Raw genomic sequence first — 24,562 nt, forward strand, 5'->3', positions numbered from 1 at the left:
TACCAACACAGAAGTACTCTTCCACACTTAAAACAGTTTTGAAGTTTGGTCTGACTTTCTATCTCTTAGCTCTAGGAAAAGGAAAGGGAACAATCAAAATATTCCTGTTGTTGCTAACGGCATACAGTCATCTGATGGATCAGCAGAAGTGAAGAATAGGCAGCTCAAAGCAGTCAGTAACAAGGATCTGCATTTTGATAATCCAGTTGTTTATAGTCAATGCAGAAAACTGGGCACTACTGTGGGAAGCTGCACAGACTGTAGCATTGCTCCTGCCCTGGCTGTGAGAAAACCTAGGATGATGCTAGAAGTATCAACTAGAAGTAAAACGCTTGCCTTGAGTAGGATTAGCTGGCCCTAGAAAGCACCAGTCCCTCTCACCTCTTCTTCCTCTTCAATAGTTTCAGTGGCACCAGTTGCTCTTTTCTCCTTTTGGTTTTGTTGTTCCAGACAAAATACTGCTGTAGCAGTAATGGGTTCTTTCAGGTATGTACAGCCCTTGGGGCAAAGACTCTTGGCACACAACTGTTCTGTGCAAAGTGTGAGAGTTTTAAGCCTTTTTATGACTCGTGCACAGGAACACAAAGCAATGGCCTGTCAAATCATGACAAAGGCAACACTTACAGCAGAAGTACTGAAAACAGTTAAAAACAAGAGGCCAGGAGATACCAGTAAAATGAACTTTATTTCAAAGCTCATTAAAAAGCTTCACAATAACACTAACAGAATTAGCGCTTCCTTCATTTTATGTACCCCACATGAAAAATGTATTGTTTAGCAAGAGATGAAACATAAGCGTTTCTGCATGCTACTAACACATTTCACCATCTTATTACCTGATACATACTTTAGACTGCAACAATCAAAAACCTCAGGACAGAAGGATTTCTTCTGGAAAGTCCTTATAAACGGGACAGACACTGGCTTTTTCTGACATACCCAATTAGATGTCCAGACAAAAGAAAACTACCTTGGCATCTACAAATGCCTACGAGTGTTTCGATTACAACCTTTTGAAGGAGCAGTACATTTCAGAATAAGGGCTTCTTTTCATCTTTAGTGATGCAAATGGTTAAATACTGCACAGAAGCTTAGTATGAACTCACAATTCCACAGGAATCTGGAAGTTACCAAGGCAATTTTCCTGTTAGGATAGTCATGACCAACACTATTACTATTCTTCCTCCTGTAATACAACATATCCCAGACAAGTCTTAAGAAAAAAATATAAATAGTTTCCAAAACAATGCATTCCCACCCCCATCACATATGAGAGCCAAAACATCTTCTGTCATGGGATGAAATAACTTGCTGCAAGTGCAGTGGTTTAGTCCAGGTCCATGTTAATGGTGTTTTGATCACTTGGATGACATTCGCCATTTTGCTGAGGCATTTCCGAATTTTTGTCGTCTTCACCCATGTCTTCAGTTTTATAATCACTCCGTTCATTTAATGGGTTTTCTTCCTTAGGAGAGTCAACTTTTGGTTTTGGTTGTGTCACAACAGGCTCACAGACATTGTTTAATTCCTAAAAGAAATGGAAAAGATGCAGTCAGAATATATACTAAGGAGTCACCAGCTTCACTAGTGTGAATAGTCCTGTACCCAAAAGACTGTATCGAACTTGCTTCTGTATTTGTTTCCCCTGAGTCCAAACTGACAAATACTTATTGTACCCTGAAATAAATTAACTGATGTTCCATGGGCAAAGTTCAACTTTGTATTTTGGATTTCACATGAGTTTTTTTTAAATTCTGTTTTTGACTACCAGTAAAACACTGAAAAACATGATTTTTTAAGGTGACTGAGAAACATAAAATATCAATTAACTCCACAGCATTGTACACAGTATACTGGAGCTCCTCTGCTTTCTGCTCAATCTCTATACTTTCTACCTGTTAAGAACACTAGAGCAGTAAGATGAAACTGGGGGAGACAAAGGGGACAGATACCAGTCTAGTTTTAGCACCAACCTCTAATGATAGTTTCTTACAGTACTTACCTGTAGTTTTGCCTTAATTTCACTTGAATGCACAGCTGGATCCTGATCTAAGCTCTTCTTAGCCTGTGCACTCACAGCATTATTCATCCACTCTACCACTTCACTAACACACTTCTCTACTTTCATCATTTCCATTTCATCAATATGGATGTATTTCTCATCCTGCCCAAATACAAACATTTTATATTAGTTAATAATATCACCAAGTTATGTCAACAAGGCTATCTCTTATTTATAAATCTTTACTGATGGTCAAAATAAATAGACATTAGCCACAAGCAAGACCTGTTACAGCAAGTGACAACAAGAAATACAGAATAAGGCTTCCTTTGCCCAATAAACAAGAATTGCAGTTCACAGGGGGCATAGAAGCTTCACAAACAGGTCATGCAATAGAATTTAACATTCTTAGCAAGGCTGATAACAAAAAACATCCCCTCCCCTCCTGGAGGTTCCAACTGGGCCCAAGGTACTTTAGACGGTGTGATTCTGATGTAAGCAGAAAGGATCGAAGTTTTCAACTTCAGCATTCCCTACAATGCCACAGCTACACAATTAACTGATATCAGGAGAAGGATCTACCAAGAAACACAACCTATGAATCCATATTTAGAATTCTTAAGTAAAACCAAGTTTTAAATATACCCTTTTCAATGATGCTACTTATTAAGGACTGTGCAACAGTACTAATTATTTCACCTAATGACAACTTCGTAATCTGTAGCTACGGGGTTATAATTGTTTGCAACTGAGAATTGCACTGAGATGCATCTCTCAATGAGTGTTGTGAGCTGCCCTATTCAAATTTTTAAGTAGAAACCCAAGGAGCAAATTTTCAGGCAGGAATGCTTATCAAGAAAGTAATTTACGAGTACCATTGAGAAGACAACAATAAACAAAAAAACAATCCCCAAACATCCTCATATTATAAAACTGGATCTTTTATTTTATCAACTAGTAGATTTTGCTCTAATGCTTCTCACCATACAATAATTCTCATTCCTGAGAGAACTGGAAATGCATTTCTAAGAAGAGTCAGATTAGCTTTTAAAAGGTCAAGAATCTGACCATAAATCTAACCCTCACTCTTTATAAAATGTCCTCTTTAGCCTTAAAACATCCAGAAGTATGAAGAAACTGAAAATGACATACTGTGTGAGATTTTGAGCACTGGGAAACATTTGTGATGTTAAATTTGTGACCTATATAAAGTAGGTTGCAGCTCATCTGAGTGAATTTGAAGCCTTTCCAGCCAATGAGCCTCACTGAAACACTGTGGTAAAAAAAAAGTACTCCAAGGCCACTTACTTTATTCCTGAATTCCCCAGCTATTGTAGCATAATACTGGAGCCTGTGTCCCAGTTCTTCTAATAGCTTTGGTCGTTCCTCTGCTTCTTGATAGCGCATTTCAATTGGAGTACCTAATTTCTAGAAAAAGCAGTTCCTGTGTGTTTATGTGATTCATTAACATTCCTTAATGTTGTTTTGTGCAGTATTTTGGAAATTTTGCATTTTGGGCATAGTAACAGACCTACCTTTAAATCCTCTAATTTTTCTATGTACACCTGCTTTGCTTCATCCTCACCTTCTTCATACAGCCAGCCTTCTGTCTCTGTTAGGAGTGCAGAGAATCCCTGCAGATCCTATGTGTGAATATAATTCAACACAAACATCAAAATAGGTACCAATTGACTATGTTTGTCTTGCAGTAGCAGGACACTGATAAATATACACATCAATTCTTAGCCTACAATATAAAAATTACATTTCTACTGCATCTTTTGCCTAATTAAGTCACTTAAACCACACCAGCTTCTGAACTGAGAAACATAATCTACAACACAGGTATAATCTATAGCTTTTTGTCCTTCATTGGGCCAATGCTTAGAGTGTGGCTCTAATTCATGGTTTTGGTTATGTGTCCAGCAATACAGCTTCCCCTTCTAGTCACCAACTTTATTTGAAGACACTACTCCATTTGTGATAAAATTTATTTTCAGGGATATGTATCTGCTAAGCCTAAACCTAATTCTGGATCAGTCGCTGCCATCATTCAAACAAGTTCTGGTTTTGCAGCTATTTCCAGGGTGGCTTTGAGTAAGCTTGATCAAGGTATACAAAACATATTTGGTGTTAGTATTTTAAGGGAAGTTCCTGGAACCATAACCTACCTTTTCACAAACGAACTTTTCATACGGTCCAGACAGCTTGTCCCTGAACTCATATACATATTCCTCCACTGCGTTCTTTGCATCATTTCTTTCTTTCTCCAGTTTATCTTGCATAATCATCTTTCCCTGTATGACCACAAAATTTATTTTAATTAAAAAATACCAGTGTTCAAACAGCATTCTATAAAGCACAGCTCTTCTAAAATCTCCCAGAGGCCTTGGCTCACCTAACTGCTGGAATTCTCATTGCTATGCAGTAGACTCATCTGAAGAAATTTTAACAACAGTTCATACCAATCTGTGACATCATTCATGGATCACTGCTCTGATACTAATTGTTATAAACACACTTCAATCTTTCTGACAAACATTTGTAAGTTGTGTGTTACAAGTCAGACTATATTAGCTCACTGTAAACCGAGTTCACACTCCAGGGTTACAGTAAAAGAAGAGAGGTTGCCTGGAAAAGCAGACAAATGATTCATAACTGCATACAAGAAAGCAGTCCAAACCACACTCTAACTCACCTCTGTTTCAATATACATATTGAGGAGATCTTTTCCTAACTGCCAAACCAAGTTAGCTTCAATGGGTAGTTCCACATTCTTCACTTTTATCTTGGGTTTTTTAGCTTCTGGGGGCTGATCACCTTTCTTCTCATTTGTCTGAGTTGGAAAGAAGAAAAATAAGATAATTTTCCTGACTTCCTTCTAATGAAGTAGCACTATGATGACAGAAACATTCAGAGGAAGAACACACAAAGGTTTTTCTCTGTTCTTTCAAAATCTTCAAAATATACTTATGAGGCCCTTTCCTTTCAGGAATTCCACCTCCTATGCTAGTCTCCTTACAGACAGTAAGTACTGAGCTAAAGGAAAGATGTTTCTCAGATGTTTGATATCATGTGTTTGCAGGTTTTTCAGAAGTGTCCATCTGTAGCTTAGCACTTTGATGATGCTGACATTGGTTAAGATTTTAACCCAAAACATTTTTCATCTTGTACAGATGAAAAACCACAAGCCATTAGCAATAACATGCAGACACATGTTTTTCACATAGATTATTTCCTTTTAGGTGTATGAATTCCTGATTCCAACTTTTCTCAGTAGGCCTAATAAGCTTGGCCTCTAACAGCTGTTAAATGAAAAGTCTGCAACCCAAATAAACTAGCTGTACAACACTGCAGGAAGACAAGGAAGTGGTAGAGAGATATTTCTTGCAGGAATCCTTTTGCAAACTCCGTACAAAAATTATCACAAGATACAGACATCATTTTTCACAGTAACAAAGATACGAAAAAGTTTCTGAGCACCAAGTTCCTTACTTTTTCCTGGAATATGTTACCATTTTAAAAGCCACCATTATAGAGCATAACATTTTCAACAGAGTTAAAGGGTCACTCACTTTCTTGACATCTGGGATTTTGTTTTCTTCAGAGGGAGGTTCTGATGAAGGGGGAGACTGTGACGTTTGTTGACCATCAGTTTGTACCTGGGACTGTGTTCCAGCCTCACTGTTCTCTTGCTGGATATTTTTCTGAAATGAAAGCCCAGGCACAAAGGATGTAGAAGGCATGTGCACTTGCATTTAATTATAGGGCACTTCTCTTCTGATGCACATACTGTCCAAAGTGCCCTACGAAGCATTCTGTGCACACGTAGAAACACACATGCTTTAACTAACGGAGATACAGACTAGGTGCAAGTTCAGAAGGACTTTATGAAAATGCTACCAGTGCCAAGCTTGGAGCATGGTACTTGTGTGCGTGTGTGCACGTGCTACCACTTCCTCTTACAAAAAGTGGCTTTTAATTTGAGTCAGAGCTTTTAAGTTTTTTTCCCCCTCAGGAAACTTAAAACATCAAGTAAACTATAGCAATGCGCATTATTCCCCAGCGTTCCCCTCTCCTTCAATGCTGTAGAAAACGATCCAGCTTTCCTTTTCACAAAAAGTTTCAAAACACTTTACTAATACGAAGGATTACATACAAATCCTTTTAACACAAAGAGCACAGATGATTAACAATCCAAATGAAGTTTTCCTGTTTGGAACAGTTGGATAACTATGGTAGTTGTAAGTAATCCCACCCTTAAGCAACCCACTTGCTGCTACTGCCCAAAAACTGATTTTGAAATCCACACACTTTCAAGATAGCGTACATTGTCTCCTGTTCTTATAAAGACACATTTCCTGACAACTATGCACATCTTAAAACTAATCTTCTTTCACTTCCTTAGAAGTATTTTTCTTCCAGAGTATGTAACAGCAGAACACACTTGGCTCAGTGAGGACATTCACACACAAGAGAAGTCAACTTACATCACTTAAGTTGTCAATAGGCCTCTGGTCCTGAGATTCCACTTCAGTCTCAACACTGACATCTTCATACTCTTCACTTTTAACTGGTTCTACCATAGATGCAGTGGACACACTGAAAATGCCATGAGTATTGACACGGACTTTTACTTTGACTTTAGACTTCTCTCCATCTTTCTGGGCTGCCACATTCTGGATAACATACCTACCTAAAACCAAAAGAATCAATACTCACACAGTGGAATTAAATAGGTAATACTCCAGAGATAGGAAAACATGTGTTGTCCTTTTTCATAGACAACACATTTTCTAAATATTTGATGAAGCCTCTGTGCTAATCTCATGGTCCCCAAACTGACATAAATACTACCAGGGAAAAAAAAAAAAAAACAAACCACAAAAAACCCCTCACCAAAAACAAAACCCAAACCCAACCAAAACCAAAGTACACTGCTTTTCAGCCAACTTCAGTTTACGAAACAAAAGGGAACATGATTATTTTTGTGAGCTAGTATAGGTTCTCCTGACACTACTAATTCAGAATAAATATAAAATTGGTTCTGTGTTACTAGTGGACTGAAAGAAAACTACACAAAGACTTAGTTTAACACCAACATTAAGCAGTATTTTTTTAACATAAGTTACTGTCCAACACAGAAACAGTATTTCTAGAAGCACTCTTTTAAGCTGCTAACATCCACGTGAGTCTACCATAACCTTTTAACCCAAGGCAGAATCTAATTGTTCTGCAACTACTGTAATACTTCAAACAAGTGTTGTGAAACTAGAATACAGACAAGTAGTTTAACACTAAATAAAGAATCAGATACTCTTGACATTAGCAGCAGTTTTCTGCCTACTATATGGTTATACACATATTGCCAAAAGAGTAACCTGAAGACTACAATGCTTGTTTAGCTGCAAAGTACAAGTTCCCTGATTTCATCACAGGCCAGATATACACAGGTTTGAACACACCATTCCTTCAGCAACAGACCTAAACTACAGCATACAAGCTTTTACCTGCTTATTTTACAGGCTAGGGAATACAATTCTCTGTCTTGTAAATCCAGTAATATTGGAGATGTGTGACCTGTCCTCCCTTTTGGTGGTCTCATCAGAACTATTAACTCAGCCATTAGTACTACTAGTAATTCTGTTCTGAGTAAAGAATTAATCAGCAAGTGAGCTGAAACCAGTGTGATCAGTTCAGAACAGCAGTTAAACAGCTTTTTATTTGTTAAAGCCATATAAATTGAACACTCACAAATCCCACCATCAGTCTTAATGGTAAGAGTGAACACAAAAGGCAGTGTGCTGTTTCTGTAACTTCAAAATATTGTCATAGAAGCATAGAACAGCCTGAGTTGGAAGGGATCATGAAAGATCATCTAGTTCCAACCTCCCCTGCCATGGGCAGGGACATCTTCCACTAAACCAGATTGTTCAGGGCACCAATCCAACCTTGTTTTTAACACCTAGAGAGATGAGGCATCCACAACTTTTCTGAGAAATCTGTTCCAGTGCTTCACCACCCTCACAGTGAAGAATTTTTTTCCTAACACCTGACCTAAACCTGCCCTCTTGCAGTTTAAATCCATCCCCCCTTGTCCTGTCACTACTTGCTCTTGCAAAAAGTCCCTCTCCCTTGTGCTGGTTTACAAAACATATGATAAGCAAACATACAACATTTAATTGTACATTTGGAACTCAAGAGCAAGTACTTAATTGGCCTGTCTTTACCATCACAATCTTTTTCTAACCATGTTGTAAATTCTTTGTAAGTGTCAACACTGTCAAGTGTTGCAACTTGTCAAAAAGTATGAAAGAGCTGCATAGAAATGTTACATAGACAAATCAATACTGTAGTTTTGCAGTTGCTGCTATTTTAGGCTGCCTTGATTAAAAATTATTCAGCATTATGTCAAGCCAAGAAGGTATAGGAAAAGCCAATAACTAGTTATTCAAGACATGCTTTTTTCATATGCAGGAGATTTTTTTGTGATTAGTCCTAGCCTGCTTTAGTGATAAGCAGAAAAGAAGATTAAAAAAGTTATAAAATTATCTTTTGCAGTGATAACCCCATTCTAGTCCTAGGCATTCATTTATTGTTTTTCCTCATTTCTTTGTCATATAACCATACTGTAATACACCACAGTTAAAGAACTGATTTAAGATCAAACAATGAGAGACAACATCATTTCCAGGACAATTACTTACCAATTTTTGACTCAGGATACGGTACTCCATTAGGATCAGAATAAAAAGCTTCTAATTCAAATGGACCTTTCCTATAGAATGTAAGAACCTTAGAGAAAGGTGCTGCATGATTTCTGCTGAAGACCTCGTGAACTCTGTAATCAAGGGACAAGTAACATTTTTAGCAGAGTATTTAAGCTGAAAGGCTTTAATATAGGGTCAGAACTCTTCAGAGGAACATCACCATGTTTTGACACATATGGACTTCTGAACAGTTTCAATAGAAATACTTCACTACTGTACTGCAAAGGAAAAAACTACTGTTCTCAGTTGTGATGGGAAATTGTCCTATTCCACTAACTTTTCATCTCAGAGGCAAACAAGTTTAGATGTAGGTAACAATACAGTGACAGATTATCAGTAGATCTCCAAAACTGGTTTCCTGCAAAGACATTATTTTGAGCTTGGAATAGCATAATTTTAATTGTAATTTGCACCCTTCCTCAGTCTCAAAGGGCTAATTATAGCCCTGTTAATTCCTTACTCACTTACTTTCGATGGCTCAGTTGAGAACCCTGACACCAGATTATTATTCATTCCTGGATATGAGAGAAAGACAAGAAGCATTACTTCACTTTCTTTCTCTAAGGTCTGTCCACTATTATGCCAGTCTAATATCCAACTAAGTTTTGTCTCCTAACTGTGGAAGATCTCATCTAGTAACCTAAATGTGAGAAAGTGAGAGCTTTACCTAGAATGTGAACCCACAGGCTGCTCTCAGAAGTATGTGACAAAACAATTAGGTTCTGCATCTCCACAAAAAACAGACAAGAAAAGAAAAGGCAGAATTACAAGGAACATGAGTAAAGTAAGAACAGGTCCCTCTAGAACTACAATTTTTCCAAAAAATGAACTTGGAGCTTTTTACATCGTGGACAGCAACTGCATTTGCCACAGGCATGGCACAGTTACTAGCAGAGAAATCAGTAAGACACTGCAACTGCAAGAAATTTCTCTTACAGAAGTTATATTCTTGCTAGGAGTTAAATTCTTGCTTCAGTCAGATAAATAGCATCCACATAAGCTCACAATATTTACAGTGCATAACATTATTACTAAACCAAGAATCTCAGATAGGTGGTGGGAACACCTCACATAAAAATAGAAAGCCAGGGAAAAAAGTAGGATCAGGATCCAGTCATTGTTGTGGTTAATTTCGTATTCTAAAACCTGACAATCAGATAAGGGCAATGCAAGACAACATATTAATTGGTACCCCATTTACTCACAAATTTTTTTTAAATCTTTATATTTTAACATATGAGGAACTATAGTTAAAATTTCCACTAAGATGGAAATAAAATAAATAAATTAAATAAATAAGTAAAATAAATAAACAAATAAAAATGTCTATACAATCTCCACTGTCAACCATCTCTGGTACATAGTCTATGGGTTTTCTGTATCAGAATGTCAAGATCCTAATTTAATGCAAGCAAGAACATCATCCTTGAGTTATAAAGGTCAAAAGCTTCACAGAACTGTAGTCTGAGCTACCTACCCTTCAGTGTCCTCTGCTTCAGTGTTCCACAACAGAGATATTGGAAAAGGGGTAGCATCTGTCACAGAGAATTCTCTCACTTTAAAAGCTGGAGAAAGAATGGCACACTAAAAAAAAAAAAAAAAAGACATGCAATGAAGTTGGTTAACTGTTCTACTCCACTAGCCAAGACAAGCAAGAGAACTACGTAAAGCAGAACTAGGCAAACTGCTTGATTTCAATGCAGTACATAAGAGACAGCAATCTCCTACAGAAGTGTTTACACTGTCTTAGCAGGCCCTTTGGCCTCATTCTTTCTGTAGCTTGTGAACAAAGGCAACAGTCTAAGCAAATACCAGGACTGTAAAGAATGGAAATGCTGCATTGCTTAGGCCTAAAAGAAGTGGTGTTTATCTTAAGGATCCTTCTTCCTTGCCTGAACACAACTGATTGCTAGTAAAGGAAAGCAGTTAGAGAGATGGAGTAAGGAAACAAAGAAAAGAATGAAATAAGACAATAGATTATAGGAGAAAAGAAAGAACACAATGAGTGGTTTGCTTGTAAAATGTAGTTCACAAGTTGGAAATTGTAAAAATGGGAGGGAGACAGAATAAAAGTCTGTTTCACACTGATGGAAAGTTGGATATTAGAAAATATCAACTTGCAGTAGTTTGGGATCTCCACAGATACTTCTCATACCTTGTTGATTAAAAATATCTTTCAGCTTGACATCAACTTAAAATTTTTTTGTATTAAAGATCCCTAGATCCTGTTCTTTTGAAGAGCAGAGTGGACTGCTTACAGAATACACCCAGCACCAGGACTTTCAATACAGGACTGCACCAGAGGAGTAGTCTGGACTTTTTAAATGGCACAGTCCCATAAAAAGATCTAGCGATGTTTCCTTCCGTAATTTAAAACGGACCACTTCCACCATTTTTCATAACTGCTTGGTTAATTCTTCACAGAAGCGATCTCAAGAAATATAACTTAAGTTCATCAAGTGTTGCCAGTACTATACCTGCAGAGCACAGCCCCTAGCTATGGCTTCATCTGCATTCAGTGTTGTACTGACATCCTTGCCAAAGAATTTAGCAATCCTCTCTTTGACAGCAGGAATGCGGGTTGCTCCTCCCACAATCTCCACAGCAGTTACATCTTCCACTTTCAGTTGTGCTTGTTCCATTAATGAAACCAGAGGCATCTCTATCCTTTGCAGCAGGTCAGCACACAATTCTTCAAATTGTGACCTAAGGAAAAAACCATGGAATTAACTAAAGAATGCTTTTCCCACCACTACATTTCCTGATATTCTTGTTTCCAAACTGATGCAGACTAGGTTTGTTGACCACACCGCGAAGAGACTTAAAGCTGAACTCCTATGAGGAGGCTCAAGTGGCAACTGTAGACAAGGTGGTACACAAATAGCTGCTTACAGATTTTCCTAAGCCACTGTCAATGTAGTTATTTAAGATAAAGGTATCATTTGGGCAGCTGCTATATATATATATTTGCCTTTTAGCAGAGATTACAGATAAGAAATCAGAAAACACTGATATTTCCTTTACAACCAAGTCATTGCCTAAATACTGGTGGGAACTGAAAAAAAAACAAACCCCATCACTCTTGGCAGTAGTTACAGAACTAATAAATGAAGTCATGCCTTGTGAGCATGTGCAAGAGACAGATAGATGCAGATTTCATTTACACTCAGACCATAATTAAGTCATTCCTCATAAGCACTGTTTCTGTCCTCTATTCCTCAAACCAATATCCACAGTACAGTTAGAACAGAAAAAAGGAACAAAGCTGCAATTATTGCTATCTTAAGTTCAGTATGGGATTTAGGTTACCTAAAATATGCAGAAGGCCTAAATATGCAGCCAACTGCCCCAGTCTGCAAGCACCAATCCATGGTTTTAAAAACATGTTATCGTACAAAAAGAATCCAAGCTTCTTATGCATGCATTATTGCACTGAAACTTTACTCAGGTAGCTGAACATTCCATTTAACAGCCTTAGCTATTGTAGCATTATGAAAATACCACCACAGGTATTCAGCACTTACGCCTAATTTTAGCACAGTAAATTTCCTTCTAACACAAAGAAACACTTGTTTAAAAAACATGGCCATCAAAGCAAATGCTTTGGTGTTGTACAGAACTCACCTGTTCATTTTTCCAGAGACATCAGTATCATTCATGAAACACTCAATATTTAGAGGAATGTCTGTGCTATTTGAACTCATGAGTTTCTTCAGTTTCTCACACTCCTGATACAGACGAAGAAGAGCTCGAACTTTGGATTTTGGATCTAGTTTGTACTTTGATTTTATTTCTGCACAGAAGTAATCTACCAGCTTTCCATCAAAGTTCCTCCCACCTAGGAAAGGGTCAAATGCTGTGCCAAGTACCTGGTTTGAAAGAACACAATTAATTTAGTCTTACACTCAGTAAAATCAAAAGGAATAGCAATCTCCCAATCTAAGTAAGCCTTTGCTTCAAAAAACTGTTGGGGACAGGTCAGCCTATCTTCCAAGGCACAGGCTTTAAGTACTTCATTCAACCACATCAGCCAAAAATTGCTCTTCACTTTTACAGTGGGAGTAAGACTAAGTAACTAGGTGACAATCCTAATTATTCAAAATTTTAATCCATACACACATTCATTTAGATAAAACAAATTAAATGATAGCAGTTGTATTATGTATCTTACATTTGTGTATTGCAAGGAATTTACAACTGCTGTTTGAAACCACCCTAATGAAATGAAGGACACTGATGAAAACCATCTTTTGACTCGTCGACACTTTCCATGCACTTATTTCAGAATTTAAAGAACAAGACAGATTTGCAGGCTATTTAATTCTAGTATCTCATAAACCCTTTTATTTTCATTTAATCTTACTACCTTCAGTTTGCTCTTATTGAATGCACAGGCTGATACTTGAAATGCAGAATGTCCCATATCAACAAAGACAACTATCCGTGGCTTCTCCTCAGGAGCTGGAAGGTCTTGTTTATAAATTCCATAATTTAGAGCCACTGCAAAAGAAGTGTCAGATATTATCCATGCAATCACTAGTGAGTTTCCAATCACATCCCTGTGAATATTAAGATATAGGATCAAAAGCATCAAGACAAATCCAGACATACACCTATGGAAGGTTTTACCTTCATGGAAGCTTTATTCGATTAAGTTGCAGGATCTGAGAAGCAGAACATTCTCCCTCAGACACGTATATGCTCTGTAAGTGTTTGGGTTTCTGTTTGTTTGTTTTTGTTGTTGGTTTTTTGTGCATTTTTTTGCTTTTCTTAGTAATCGAAAGCATAGAACATTTTAACAGTAAAATCCAAACCAAGTTTTGTATTTACAATCAGTATCTCCCAGGCAGGAAGGTTTTGTCTGAGAGTTGTATAAATGGTCAGCAGAGCTGCATGTGTGTGTCTTAAAACCACAAGTATACTGAAAAAAGCCTTGGAAGTCATGAGGTGTTGACGCTTAATTAAGGAACTTCCTTTCAGAGTGTCTAAATCCCGCAACTGTGGATCTGGGCAGTAAACTAAATGAACAAGTACTCCAGGCATGTGCAGTGACACCTAAATAAGCGCTCAGGGAGAAAACTGTCACTGAAGCTTGATCCTGTCTACCCCTTCACACAGAAGACATTAACCCAAGAAAAGAGCAAAAAGTTTTTCAAATGTTTTTGTCTCATGTTTAATTTTTCAAGTCAGCCCTTTTTCTTGGAGTAACCAAATGCACTCTCTATCCAACTTGTCATTTACAGAAACTGCTCATTTACCCTACTTACCTGCTGTCATGTCATTCATTAATCTAAGACAATTTAAGCCAACAATCTGAGCTGCATCTAGAAGGGACCTTCTTTCAGCATCTGTGAAAAATGATGGAACCTGAAAAGAGCAGGTGAGAACAGGAATTTATTTCCAGAAAATGAGACATCACAATGCTTATTTGAAAGCGTTAATTTTAAAATTGTATCTATTCCTTCTCTTTGAGGAAGACACTTGCTCACTGCAAGCCTCTAAAATGCAACTACCATACTGAATTGAGACTTCAACTATTCTATTCAATCAAAGATGCAATTAAACAAGCATCAGTAAGCACACATTAGAAAGAAACAAGTGAGGTATTTGTATACAAATGCTAAGAACCTTAAGTACTGAGCCAATATGTGAAATTCAGTATTATGGAGACAGACATGGAATACCTTCATCAGAACTAGCAGCTGTACTCCTGTCCAAAAAAGCAAAGAGGAAGGTAAAAAATATATGGCAATACTACAGGTGTGAGAGATGAAAAAAAAATAAGGCATAACAAATATAGAGAATCTATTTTGGTTGAAATTACTTTAGGCAGGAAGTGGTAAGAAATTCTGAAGGAATATGTCATTGAAAATTTTTTGTTTGTCTAGCATTGGCATTGGACAGCAACTTCTGATGTGCCCAGGGAGACATGAAGAACTAACTTTCCAGGTAAAGACTGGAGAATAAACGTTTCTAATAACAACAGAGCTAAATATCCCTAGATGCAACACAAGACAGACTTGTTCCAACAGTCATTGAGAACAGAGCCAGGTGTCATTTCATACTCAGGGCTTTGCAATGGAATGACTGTTATTGATCTGAGGCCATTTCCTTAGCAGTCATAAAATAAAAACAAAAACCAAAAAACAACAAACCCAAACAAAACCCAAAACTTGCTGAAAGGATAAACATAAACAGGACAGAAACTAAGGTTTCCAGTTGCCAGAAGGCAAACTTTGGTTAACAAATTGTTTATCAAAGTTGTTATCAAATTGCTTTGAATTTAAGGAAAAAACACAAGCATAAGTATTTACTTTAATGAGTGATTAGGATGCTTAGTCATGGAAACAAGCTGTAGTAAAAGGGTATAAATCTGGATCCCAGAAACGTTCTGGGTCCAAATCTTCAGACATTTCTAAGAGAATGAGTTCACAAAGTGAGTCAGGGTCTGGAATATGGAAGCAGCTCTGGGATTTCTTTAAGTCAAAAGCTCTAAAGCTAGTTAGGATTAATCTCTTTGTAAGTGCTTCGCAGAGTTCTTTTTCACTCTACACAAATAGAAACAAAATGCCTTCAATAGCTGAAGTTAAAAGACATAATGTTCCTGTGCACTACAATTACTTACAGAAATAACACAGTCTGTTACTGGCTTTTTCAGGTTACTCTCTGCAGTCTCCTTTAATTTAGTCAAAAGCATAGCTGAAATCTGTTCCACACTGAAGATATGCTCCTCATCCATGTACATGACCTGGACAGAATAGGTAAAATAATTCCATTATTTCAACTGAAGGAAAAATTACTTCATGTTCTTTGATACACTGGCTAATACTCTATCAATCATGACATGCTTAATTATTTCATTACAGAACTTCACTTTACAGTTTAATTTCCCAGTTGAGTGTTTACAGTAGCAATAATTCCGTTCTCAAATTCTTAAAAGATTACGAACTGTATCAACTCTATAGATGAAGAAAATGGTTAGGAAATGGTCAAAGTAACACAAGTTTAAAATGTGAGTGAAGCTAGACATGGTCACACACTATTAAGTCAAAATCTAAAAATAGCCAACAATTTTCAAACTACTGCCAAATGCAAAAGAAAAGCCCAGAACTGCTTGTTGGCTATTTTCCCTTGGCATTTTTATCCTTCTACTCAAACACATGAAGAGTCTCAAATACATCAACAGTCTGCTCAAATACATGAAGAACTGTGGAACACAGTTCACCTATGCACATAAAACAATTAATAGCTTAAGATGAAGCTCAGGAAAAAGTTTATTTATTGCTCTCTTACTAAAAAATTATTACTGAATCACCATTTTTCTGTGCATTAGAATACATGACAGTGATGAAGTGAAGGAACATGTTATAACTGATTCTTGAAAGCAGTGCTTGCCTTTTATTCACCTCAGTACAATTTGGGGAAAAATTAAGGATTTTGGTTTTAATAGAAAAATTGTTCTCTAAATATCCCATGTTTAAACTGAATGTTACTGAATCAATTATTAAAACTTTTTAATCACAGTTAAAAAGAAAAAAGTACTAATTTGTTCTCCAAACAACCTGAGAAAAATAGAATACCAAACAGCGGTGTTCTCCCAATACTAACCTTTCTCATATAGTAAAAGACTCCTACACCCATTAATTAAAGGAAACCATTAATTTGAGTTTGAATTTATCTGTTAGCCTCACAAGTCACAAATAGCAGAAGAAAAAGTATCTACTCTTTTGTAAAGCCTGGCTACTATTCTAGTCAGAATTCTTTCTCATGTATAATCTCCTCTATGATCTATTCATTACCTAGGACTGATCCTATGTTGAAGTTTTGAGGCACCAGCTCAAACTAGGATCTTCATTAATGAAGCAACATCCTCCGTTATGCCAGCAGGGCTTCATTAGCAATAATTTTATATACTTTTACAAATGGATACAATGTTATTAACTGCACCTATTCACAAATAGCTGACATTGTATCAGCAAACTCCTTGAAATGTAAGCAATAGCCCAACCTGCAATGTGGTACAAACTGGTTTTCAACCCTTGTTTGCAAGTAACTTACTCCAGGCAGTACACTAAAGATACACATCACTCATTTATAGCAACCATTCCAAAGAAAAGTTCAGACTACCTTACGAGGAATTTGTAACCACATAATTAAACTGCTGCAACACATTTCACACAAGTGACAGAAGGTTAATACTTTGAAGTAATACCATCCGACCTTGAAATAATCTTAGCAGTTTTTCTGCCAGTATGTTTGAGTTGGACGTGTAATGTATCAACACAGAAACTTGCATTTCAGCAATTACTCATAAATGAGCCTTAATTTGATAGTTAACATTCATTATTTAAAGATGAAGATGTCTATTCATACAAGAGTTCTTCTTTAACAGAAAGACTAACAGAAAACCCTAGGGTAATTAAAAGAAACCGATATTTTCATGACTAGGTGCTGAAATATAAGATTTCAGATTTAGCTGTAACACCCAGAAATATACACTGCAAATTTACCTTTACTCCAACTCCACCATTCTTCATGGGAACCAAATCATAGCTCAACTTTTCTTTTTCCTTCTGAACAAAAGGATCATTAAATGCACGGCCATGGAATCTCTTGAAGTTAGATACAGTGTTGTGGGCATGAGTAATTTGCTGTAAAGAAATACAGGGTATTTAGAAATCCACTCTTAATCAGCCTGCAATGTTCAGTGCTGTTCCGTATGCCCCCAAGCACAGGTCAAGTTTTCAGACAACCACCTGCTCCCCTGTCACAGCTGTTTCTTTTAACACCAGTAATTACTATCTGGTACTTTTTATCAGCTCATTACTACAAAAGACTAGCAGACCACTATTTTTTAAGGATTATAAAAGTATCTCTGAAGCCTTGATGCAACCGAGTGAGCAGTGACATGATCTGTAGTGCCTACTACTTTAGTCAACTAATTTAGAATCAGAGAATTTTTTATGTTGGAAAAGGCCTTTCAAATTGTTGAGTCCAACCATTTACCTAACACAGCCAAGCCCACCAATGTCTCAAAATGCCACATTCACACACCTTTAAATACCTTCAGGGATGGTGACTCTACCACTTTTCTGGACAGCCTGTTCAAATACTCGACAACCCTTTCGGTGAAAAATTTTTTCCTAATATCCAACCTAAACCTCTCCCAGTGCAATTTGAGCCCATTTCCTCCTGTCCTATTGCTAGTTACTTGAGAGAAGAGGCTGGCCTCCACTTGGTTACAACCCCTTTTCAGGTCGTTGCAGAGAGCAGTAAGGTCTCCCCCGACCCTTCTTTTCTCCAGGCTAAACAAGGCCAGCTCCCTAGGCTACTCCTCATAAGGCCTGTGCTCCAGATCCTTCACCAGCTCTCTTGCCCTTCTTTGGACACACTGCAGAACTTCAGTGTCCTTCCTGAATTGAGAGGCCCAGAACTCAACACAGGGCTCGAGGTGCCCAGTGCCCAGGAGGACGATCACTGCCCTGGTCCTCCTGGCCACACTATTTCTGACACCGGCCAGGATGTCATTGGCCTTCTTGATTACCTGGACACACTGCTGGCTCATGTTCAGCTACTGTCAATCAGCACCCCCCCAGTGCTTTTCCACCAGGCAGCTTTCCAGCCACTCTTCTCCCAGCCTGTAGTGCTGCAGGGGGTTGTTGTGACTCAAGCGCAGGACCCAGCACTTGGCCTTATTAGACCTTATAAACTGGTCTCAGCCCCTCCATCTCATCTGTCCAGGTCCCTCTGCAGAGCCATCCTAACCTCCAGTAGATCAACACTTGCACCCAATTTGGCCTCACCTCCAAACTGACTGAGGGTGCACAACATTAGTGACTGGCCACTAGCTGGATTTAACTCCATTCACCACCACTCTCTGAGCCTGGCTGTCCAGATAGTTTTTTTTTACCCAACTAAGAGTACACTCCAGTTGTGTCAGTCATCCCATCATGTTTCCGTGATGGCAACTGTGTCATAGTTTTACTTTGCACAACAGTATCCCACTCCTCCTCTTTGTTGCCCCTGCTGCAGGCATTGATGTAGATGCACTTAGTTGGGCTATTGATCCAGCCACTTTTGGGGATGAAGAAGCTCCAATTCCTACATGACCATTCTCAGGAGCTTCTGTGGTTTCCAACACATCAATAACCCTTGTGTCATTGCTGCCACATGGATCTCCATCCTCTACCTCCACTGAGACAGCAGACTGAAGGACCTCACTAGCACACTGTCCCTCAAATACCAGTGTGGTGCCCCCAGGCCTATCTCTAGCAAACCTGGTTTTATCCCTTTTCCTTCCAAATCTAATTTAAAGCTCTCTAAAAGACCCTTGCTAACTCCCAGGCAAAGATCCTTTTCCCCATCTGTTGTCAGCAGCCCTGCTGTCATGTAAACTGACCCACAATCAAAAACCTCAAACTCTGCCATTGACACCAGGCTCAGAGCCTGGTCTGCTGGCTCTTCCTGTCTTTTCCCACATTTCCTGAAACTGGAAGGATAGAGGAGAACACATCACTACTTGTGCTCCTGATCCCTTAACCTGCTGTCCCAAGGCCCTGAAGTCTCTCCTGATTGCCCCTGGACTTCTGGATGCAACATCATCACTTTCAACCTGAAAAAACAGTAGAAGTTAATAATCTGAGGGCCATACCACGGTAGGAACTTGGACCCCAAGGAGGCAGCAGACTTCTCTAAGTGGTTCCAGCCAGCATATTGGGCCTTCTGTTCCCTTCAGAAGGGAGCCTCCTATGCCAACAACCTCTCTTTTTTTCTTTATGGAAGCAGTTTTGACATAGACTGGCTTAACCTGGGTGACAGCTTCATGCAGGACGAACCACCATCCTCATTATTGTTCAGTTCCACTTGCAGAGCCTCACACCCAAGTGCAGGGCACTTGGCAAGGTGGGGCATTCACAGAGATGTGTCTGCTGTGCTGCCCAGGAACTTGTCACCATTGCCTCCATCCCTTTAAGACACTGTGTTCAGAGAGGTGGAGAGGAGGGTAAGGAATCCTCTCTATCGTGTGTCCTATCTGCCTCCCAGGCCTGTCCCAAGGAAGGCAGGGTACAATTCCAGTATTTCATCTCTCTCTTTTGCACTCCAATACTTCTTAACCTACTTACTTCCTCCCAGAGCTCTATCACTAAGTGGAAGAGTTTCTCTACCTGGACACACTCCCACAGCTGTGCTTACAGCTGCTAACCAGTACTGGCACAAGAGCAGGGCTCACCCTGCAGGTGGCACCTAGGTGGCAGCATGTTCCCGCCTGAGCTGTCTGGGCAGCTGTGTCAGTCGTGCTGGGTGTGGACCTTAGCAAGGCCATGGCTTTCTGCCAGGTGAATACCGTTGCTCCCTGGTCGAGCTGGCACTGCTTCAGCACTCTTCTGTGCAAACTGCTGTGCCACACCCTGGTCACAACTGCCCCCTAAGGGCTTATTTTATATTTGGGAGCAACTGCTGTTGTTGCTCCTGGCCCCACTTAGGCACCATCAGCCACTGCCGCTCAAGCTGCAGGCTTCTGGCAGCTCTTGGCTCCCTGTGATGTTCCCCCACTCCAGGAAACTCCCCGCTGTGTGCAGCACTAGAGCACTCTGCTACTGATCATGCCAGCAACCGGAGCCACTACCTTGGCAACAGAGTGACAGAATTTAGATGAAATTCAAATGATTCAAGATAGAAACCAGCTTCACAAGTAGTTGCAATGTTTGTAAACTGGCACTCCAACCCCAGCCACCCCACCTCCACTTTAAACCTCATTACATTAAGGCAAACAACTGCTTCTGTAGTTATGAAGTGTCAAGTTTAAGTGTCCCCACGCATTTCAATACTTACTTTTTTCCTCTTGCACTACCTTTAAATCACATCATTTCCTTGTCCATGTTCATCTAGCAGCAACTCAAATTCTTGCACCAGACTGATGAAGTGCATAGATAACACCAAAAAACTTGAGACTTTTTTTGGTAACAACATCAGCTTGAAGTATATGCTAAGCTATAATGCAAGCTCCCCACAGACACAAATTACCTAAGGAAGCATTCATTATCAGGAATGCAAAGCACAACAGAAACTGGACAACTAGACCGGTCCAAAAGAGATACTGCAAGTATCTCAGCATAAAATTAATCCTATTCTATTGGAGAGAAATTATAAGAGTATATTGTTCTCTGCAGGACAGATTTAGGTAGGCACAGACTATATAATAACAACTCAAATGCTGATCATACCAAGGAAGATTTCTAGCATTCACTACCCTCAAAGGAAAGCATCAGTTCCTTGTTGCATGTAAAATTTTCCATCATGAAATAGAAGAATTTGAACTACATCTTATATTAGAAAACTATGCAACTAGGACAGTTCTCCTACAGAAAAGCTCCCTGAAAAAAAAGGAGGCTGTACTCCTACTAACAAACAGTAACTTTCAGACAGCTGTGTGGAAAAATGTCACACTTGAATTCCCTACTGAGAATCATCCTTGGTTTATTCTAATCACCAAACAGCACTCAGCAATTAATAGTAAGAGCACGAGTTAGGACAGGACAAAAATCATGCCAGGAACTATTCCAGTCCTTTAATGCATTTGAGTATTTAGGTTCCTGTGTCTTAAGATTGTTGCCCAGCATGGTTTCATTTATTTGTATACCCACAGCTTCAGAGTACTTGAATGCTACGTAATTCACAGCTGTACAGCTGTAGAAACAAGAATTATTACCATGTAGTGGACAGAGAACCACAAACACTGGTAGCTTTTATAGCCTAATTTAGAATTAACATAGAAGCCTTTTCTAAGAGAACAATCTTAAAATATTTTTAGAGTAATTGTATGCCATAGGTCCGTAGCATGTTTTAATATCTTCTTGCTTAGTCACAATTACGAAAGCTGAGAATTATGGTCTGTTAACTAACATACTGTTATCATCTCTGATGCTATCAGACTTACTCAAAGGTAAGAGAAACTCTCTGAAAATTTGCTCCAGCAGCAGATTCTCAAATATTAAAGAGAGCACCTCTGAGCTCTCTCACATATAATCACATTGTAGAAGGCAGTCAAAAACTCGGGGTTTTTTTTTTTTTTGGTGGGATTTTTTCTTGGTTTGCTTTGTTTTGATTGCTTTTTTTTTTTTATCTAGGAAACTCATTCAAATGAAAAGCATCACTGTACTCCTTGATTTAAGTAGCAACTACACCCTAGGACACAAAAAATGTATCCCTCCGTTATCCCTGTCAAGAAACTTCTATATTTACAAAAGAAATACAATTTACATCTCAAGTCATCAGCCAAACTACACCACTTACAGCACGACAAATAATTGATCTATTATCTTTTATCCTTTTAAGTATCACTTTCTTCTGGCAAAAATGTTTACCTTCAACTGCTAATTGGACAACCAAGCATGAAAAAGTCAATATAGTAACATCATACAGGTTAGTTTGAAAGCACCTTAAATCACAGGTGTTCATCACTGCAAATACACACTTGTAAATGCATTCTGAGAGATGCAATCTACTTCACTTTCAGCTTGCTTCATGCTTTCCCCAGCATTTACTGGAATAATCTAACAATACTGAAACATGCTCGAGAGTACATAGGTTCAGATCACTTGCCATTTTGAGTAACAACTAATTTTTTGCACACTGATGAATCATACTAGTTTCTGACTTAGTGGAAGCAGTCAACTAAACAAAACCAATGTTAAAACAAAACTTAATGAAAAAACACAAACATAGACATTTACTTTATTACTGCAAATGTTAACCCATAACTGAGAGCATACATGTGCTTGTAAAGATGTAAACTATTTGTATTACCTCAGCTGTTCAAAATTAAGAGGGGAGATATTACAGTGGAAAAAAGCCTCGTTTAGTGCTCTCTCCATGGAAACCCACTGCAGTCCTTTTACTATATGAGAGATATGCACAGGCCAGTGGAGGCTGCATGTTTGATCTCCACCGGCAGCAGTTACGTAACAACTTAAAATACCTAAGGATTATTTAACCATTACATTACATTATTCTGAGTCTCGTTGGAATCAAGCTTTCCTTCTAAATTGAAAATATGACTTTACTGAAGAATACATTCAACCTTTCAGAGCATCTCAATCAAAAAAACCCCCCAACAAACAACCCCCAAAAATGACTTCAAAACAAGAGCTACCTAATAGCTTTAAGAATCTGAGCCAAACTTCTCCCCTTACAACTAGTTTTAAGAAACTATATACAAAATTTAAAACGTTATCCTTCAAGTGCAAGGAAAGCCTACATACAACTGTTAGAAAAAGGAACCCAAAGACCTTAAGCTGTCAGAAAAGCAACATATTCAACGGGAAAATATTACATTAATGAAAGAGAGAGCAGTAACATTCTAGCATAAATATCCTACATTTCTCTGAAGAAAGCATGGCATCATAGTGCAGCATTTCTAAAATAAAAGGCTTGACAAGGAAAGTGAAGTTGTTTGGTTTTAACTATACCCAGCCAACTCTCTTTACATCGGTACTTCGACAGGAAATTACCTACCTGGTTTTTAGCCGCAACACCAATAGCTCTGTTTTTAGAGCCAAACGAAACCACCGATCTGAAAAGAACAACAGGCTAATTAACTCAGTACTGACAACAAACATGACTGAGATCTGTCACAGATACATCTCCTACTACTTGAAGTAAAACACCAAAGTCTTTCTGTTGAAGTGCCATTCTTGCAGCTTGCCGTAAAAAACTTCTGCAAGACTTTTATCCATCTTAAAGCCTTGGCTCGAATCCAGGACTTCTCATAACGGCTTATCAAAACGCTAAAACGGGATGATCACAACTCAGAGCTCACATCCATGCTACACCCTACCCATCTGTGCACGGCTCCTTTTAACTTTGCAGCTTGCCGCTTTCGGCTTTCTATACCCAACCTCTGATTAGAGAAGAGCTGCTCTGGAGCAGGTGGCAGAATCCATCCGACTGCAGCGTGCGAGCGTGTTCCCTCCATGTCCCACTTAACCCAGGCTGCCACAATGGGGACTCGCCGCCGGCGTTCCCACCCCGCCGCACCGCGCCCCGAGCAGCCTCCGCACTGCCCTCCATCCCCAGGTTAGTGCCCAAGGGACCCGCTCCAGCCCCGGCTGCGGGGCGGGGGCGCACAGGGGCAAACAGCGGGTCAGGTAGGGACATGGGGGCACAGAGAGGGTCGGGACACGGGGGCACAACGGGGTCGCCGCCCGGCCCCGCCGCCCTGCACCTGCCCCCCGGCAGCCCCTGGGGGCCCGTGCGGAGGCGGCGAGCGCGGGGAACGCGCCAGCCCCACATAGTGGGCAACTCACACCCCCCCCCCCGCCGGGAAACTTCCAGCGCCTTCCTCCGCCGCGGGCGCTCCGCCGGGCACGGACCGGCGCCCGCCCGGCACCGCCGCCCCCCTACCCCAGCGCCCCTCACTCACGGCGTGCAGCGGTCGCTGAACTCGTTGGCCACGGTCTCGATGCCGCCGGCCCGCGCCACGGCGATGTAGCAGCTCTGGAAGCCCAGGTCAAAGCCCACCACGGCCATGGCCCCAGCGCCAGGGGGAGGCCCCCGCTGTGCCCGGCTGGCTCCCGGCGCTCCTGCGGCCGCCGGCCCCGGCAGCGTGCGCGGGCGGGAGGGGAGGAGACACAGCAGCGCCGCCGCCGCCGCTTTAAATATGACAATGAGGCGAAGTTTCCAGAAACTGCGGGAGCCACTCACCGGCTCCACGTGCGGCTTCCGCTTCCGCCCTCGGCCGCCTTCTCGAACAATTCCCGCCAATCGGCGGCGCCGGCCGCGGTGACGCGCG

General features: G+C 39.8%; 1 protein-coding gene across 2 annotated transcripts; it reads right to left on the reverse strand.

Annotated features, from left to right (window-relative positions):
• Positions 1–666: 666 nt before the first annotated feature.
• HSPH1 (heat shock protein family H (Hsp110) member 1) lies at positions 667–24,359 on the reverse strand. 2 transcript variants are annotated; one of them, XM_017818595.1, is made up of 18 exons: positions 24,194–24,359; positions 23,287–23,344; positions 17,283–17,423; positions 15,398–15,520; positions 14,040–14,139; positions 13,139–13,272; positions 12,397–12,641; positions 11,250–11,478; positions 10,250–10,356; positions 8,710–8,843; positions 6,493–6,698; positions 5,578–5,709; positions 4,701–4,838; positions 4,174–4,299; positions 3,538–3,645; positions 3,311–3,430; positions 2,003–2,164; positions 667–1,528 (listed from the first exon to the last, which is right to left on the reverse strand). In XM_017818595.1, exons 1-18 carry the CDS (start codon positions 24,298–24,300, stop codon positions 1,328–1,330), a joined length of 2,571 nt encoding a protein of 856 aa, XP_017674084.1. In that variant the 5' UTR covers positions 24,301–24,359; the 3' UTR covers positions 667–1,327. The 2 variants fall into 2 exon arrangements, with proteins under 2 accessions (XP_017674084.1, XP_017674085.1); XM_017818596.1 differs by lacking the exon at positions 5,578–5,709.
• Between the last annotated feature and the right edge of the window lie 203 nt (positions 24,360–24,562).

Source organism: Lepidothrix coronata, unplaced genomic scaffold (assembly GCF_001604755.1).
Source record: "Lepidothrix coronata isolate B3197 unplaced genomic scaffold, Lepidothrix_coronata-1.0 Scaffold69, whole genome shotgun sequence".
Classification (NCBI taxonomy): Eukaryota; Metazoa; Chordata; class Aves; order Passeriformes; family Pipridae; genus Lepidothrix; species Lepidothrix coronata.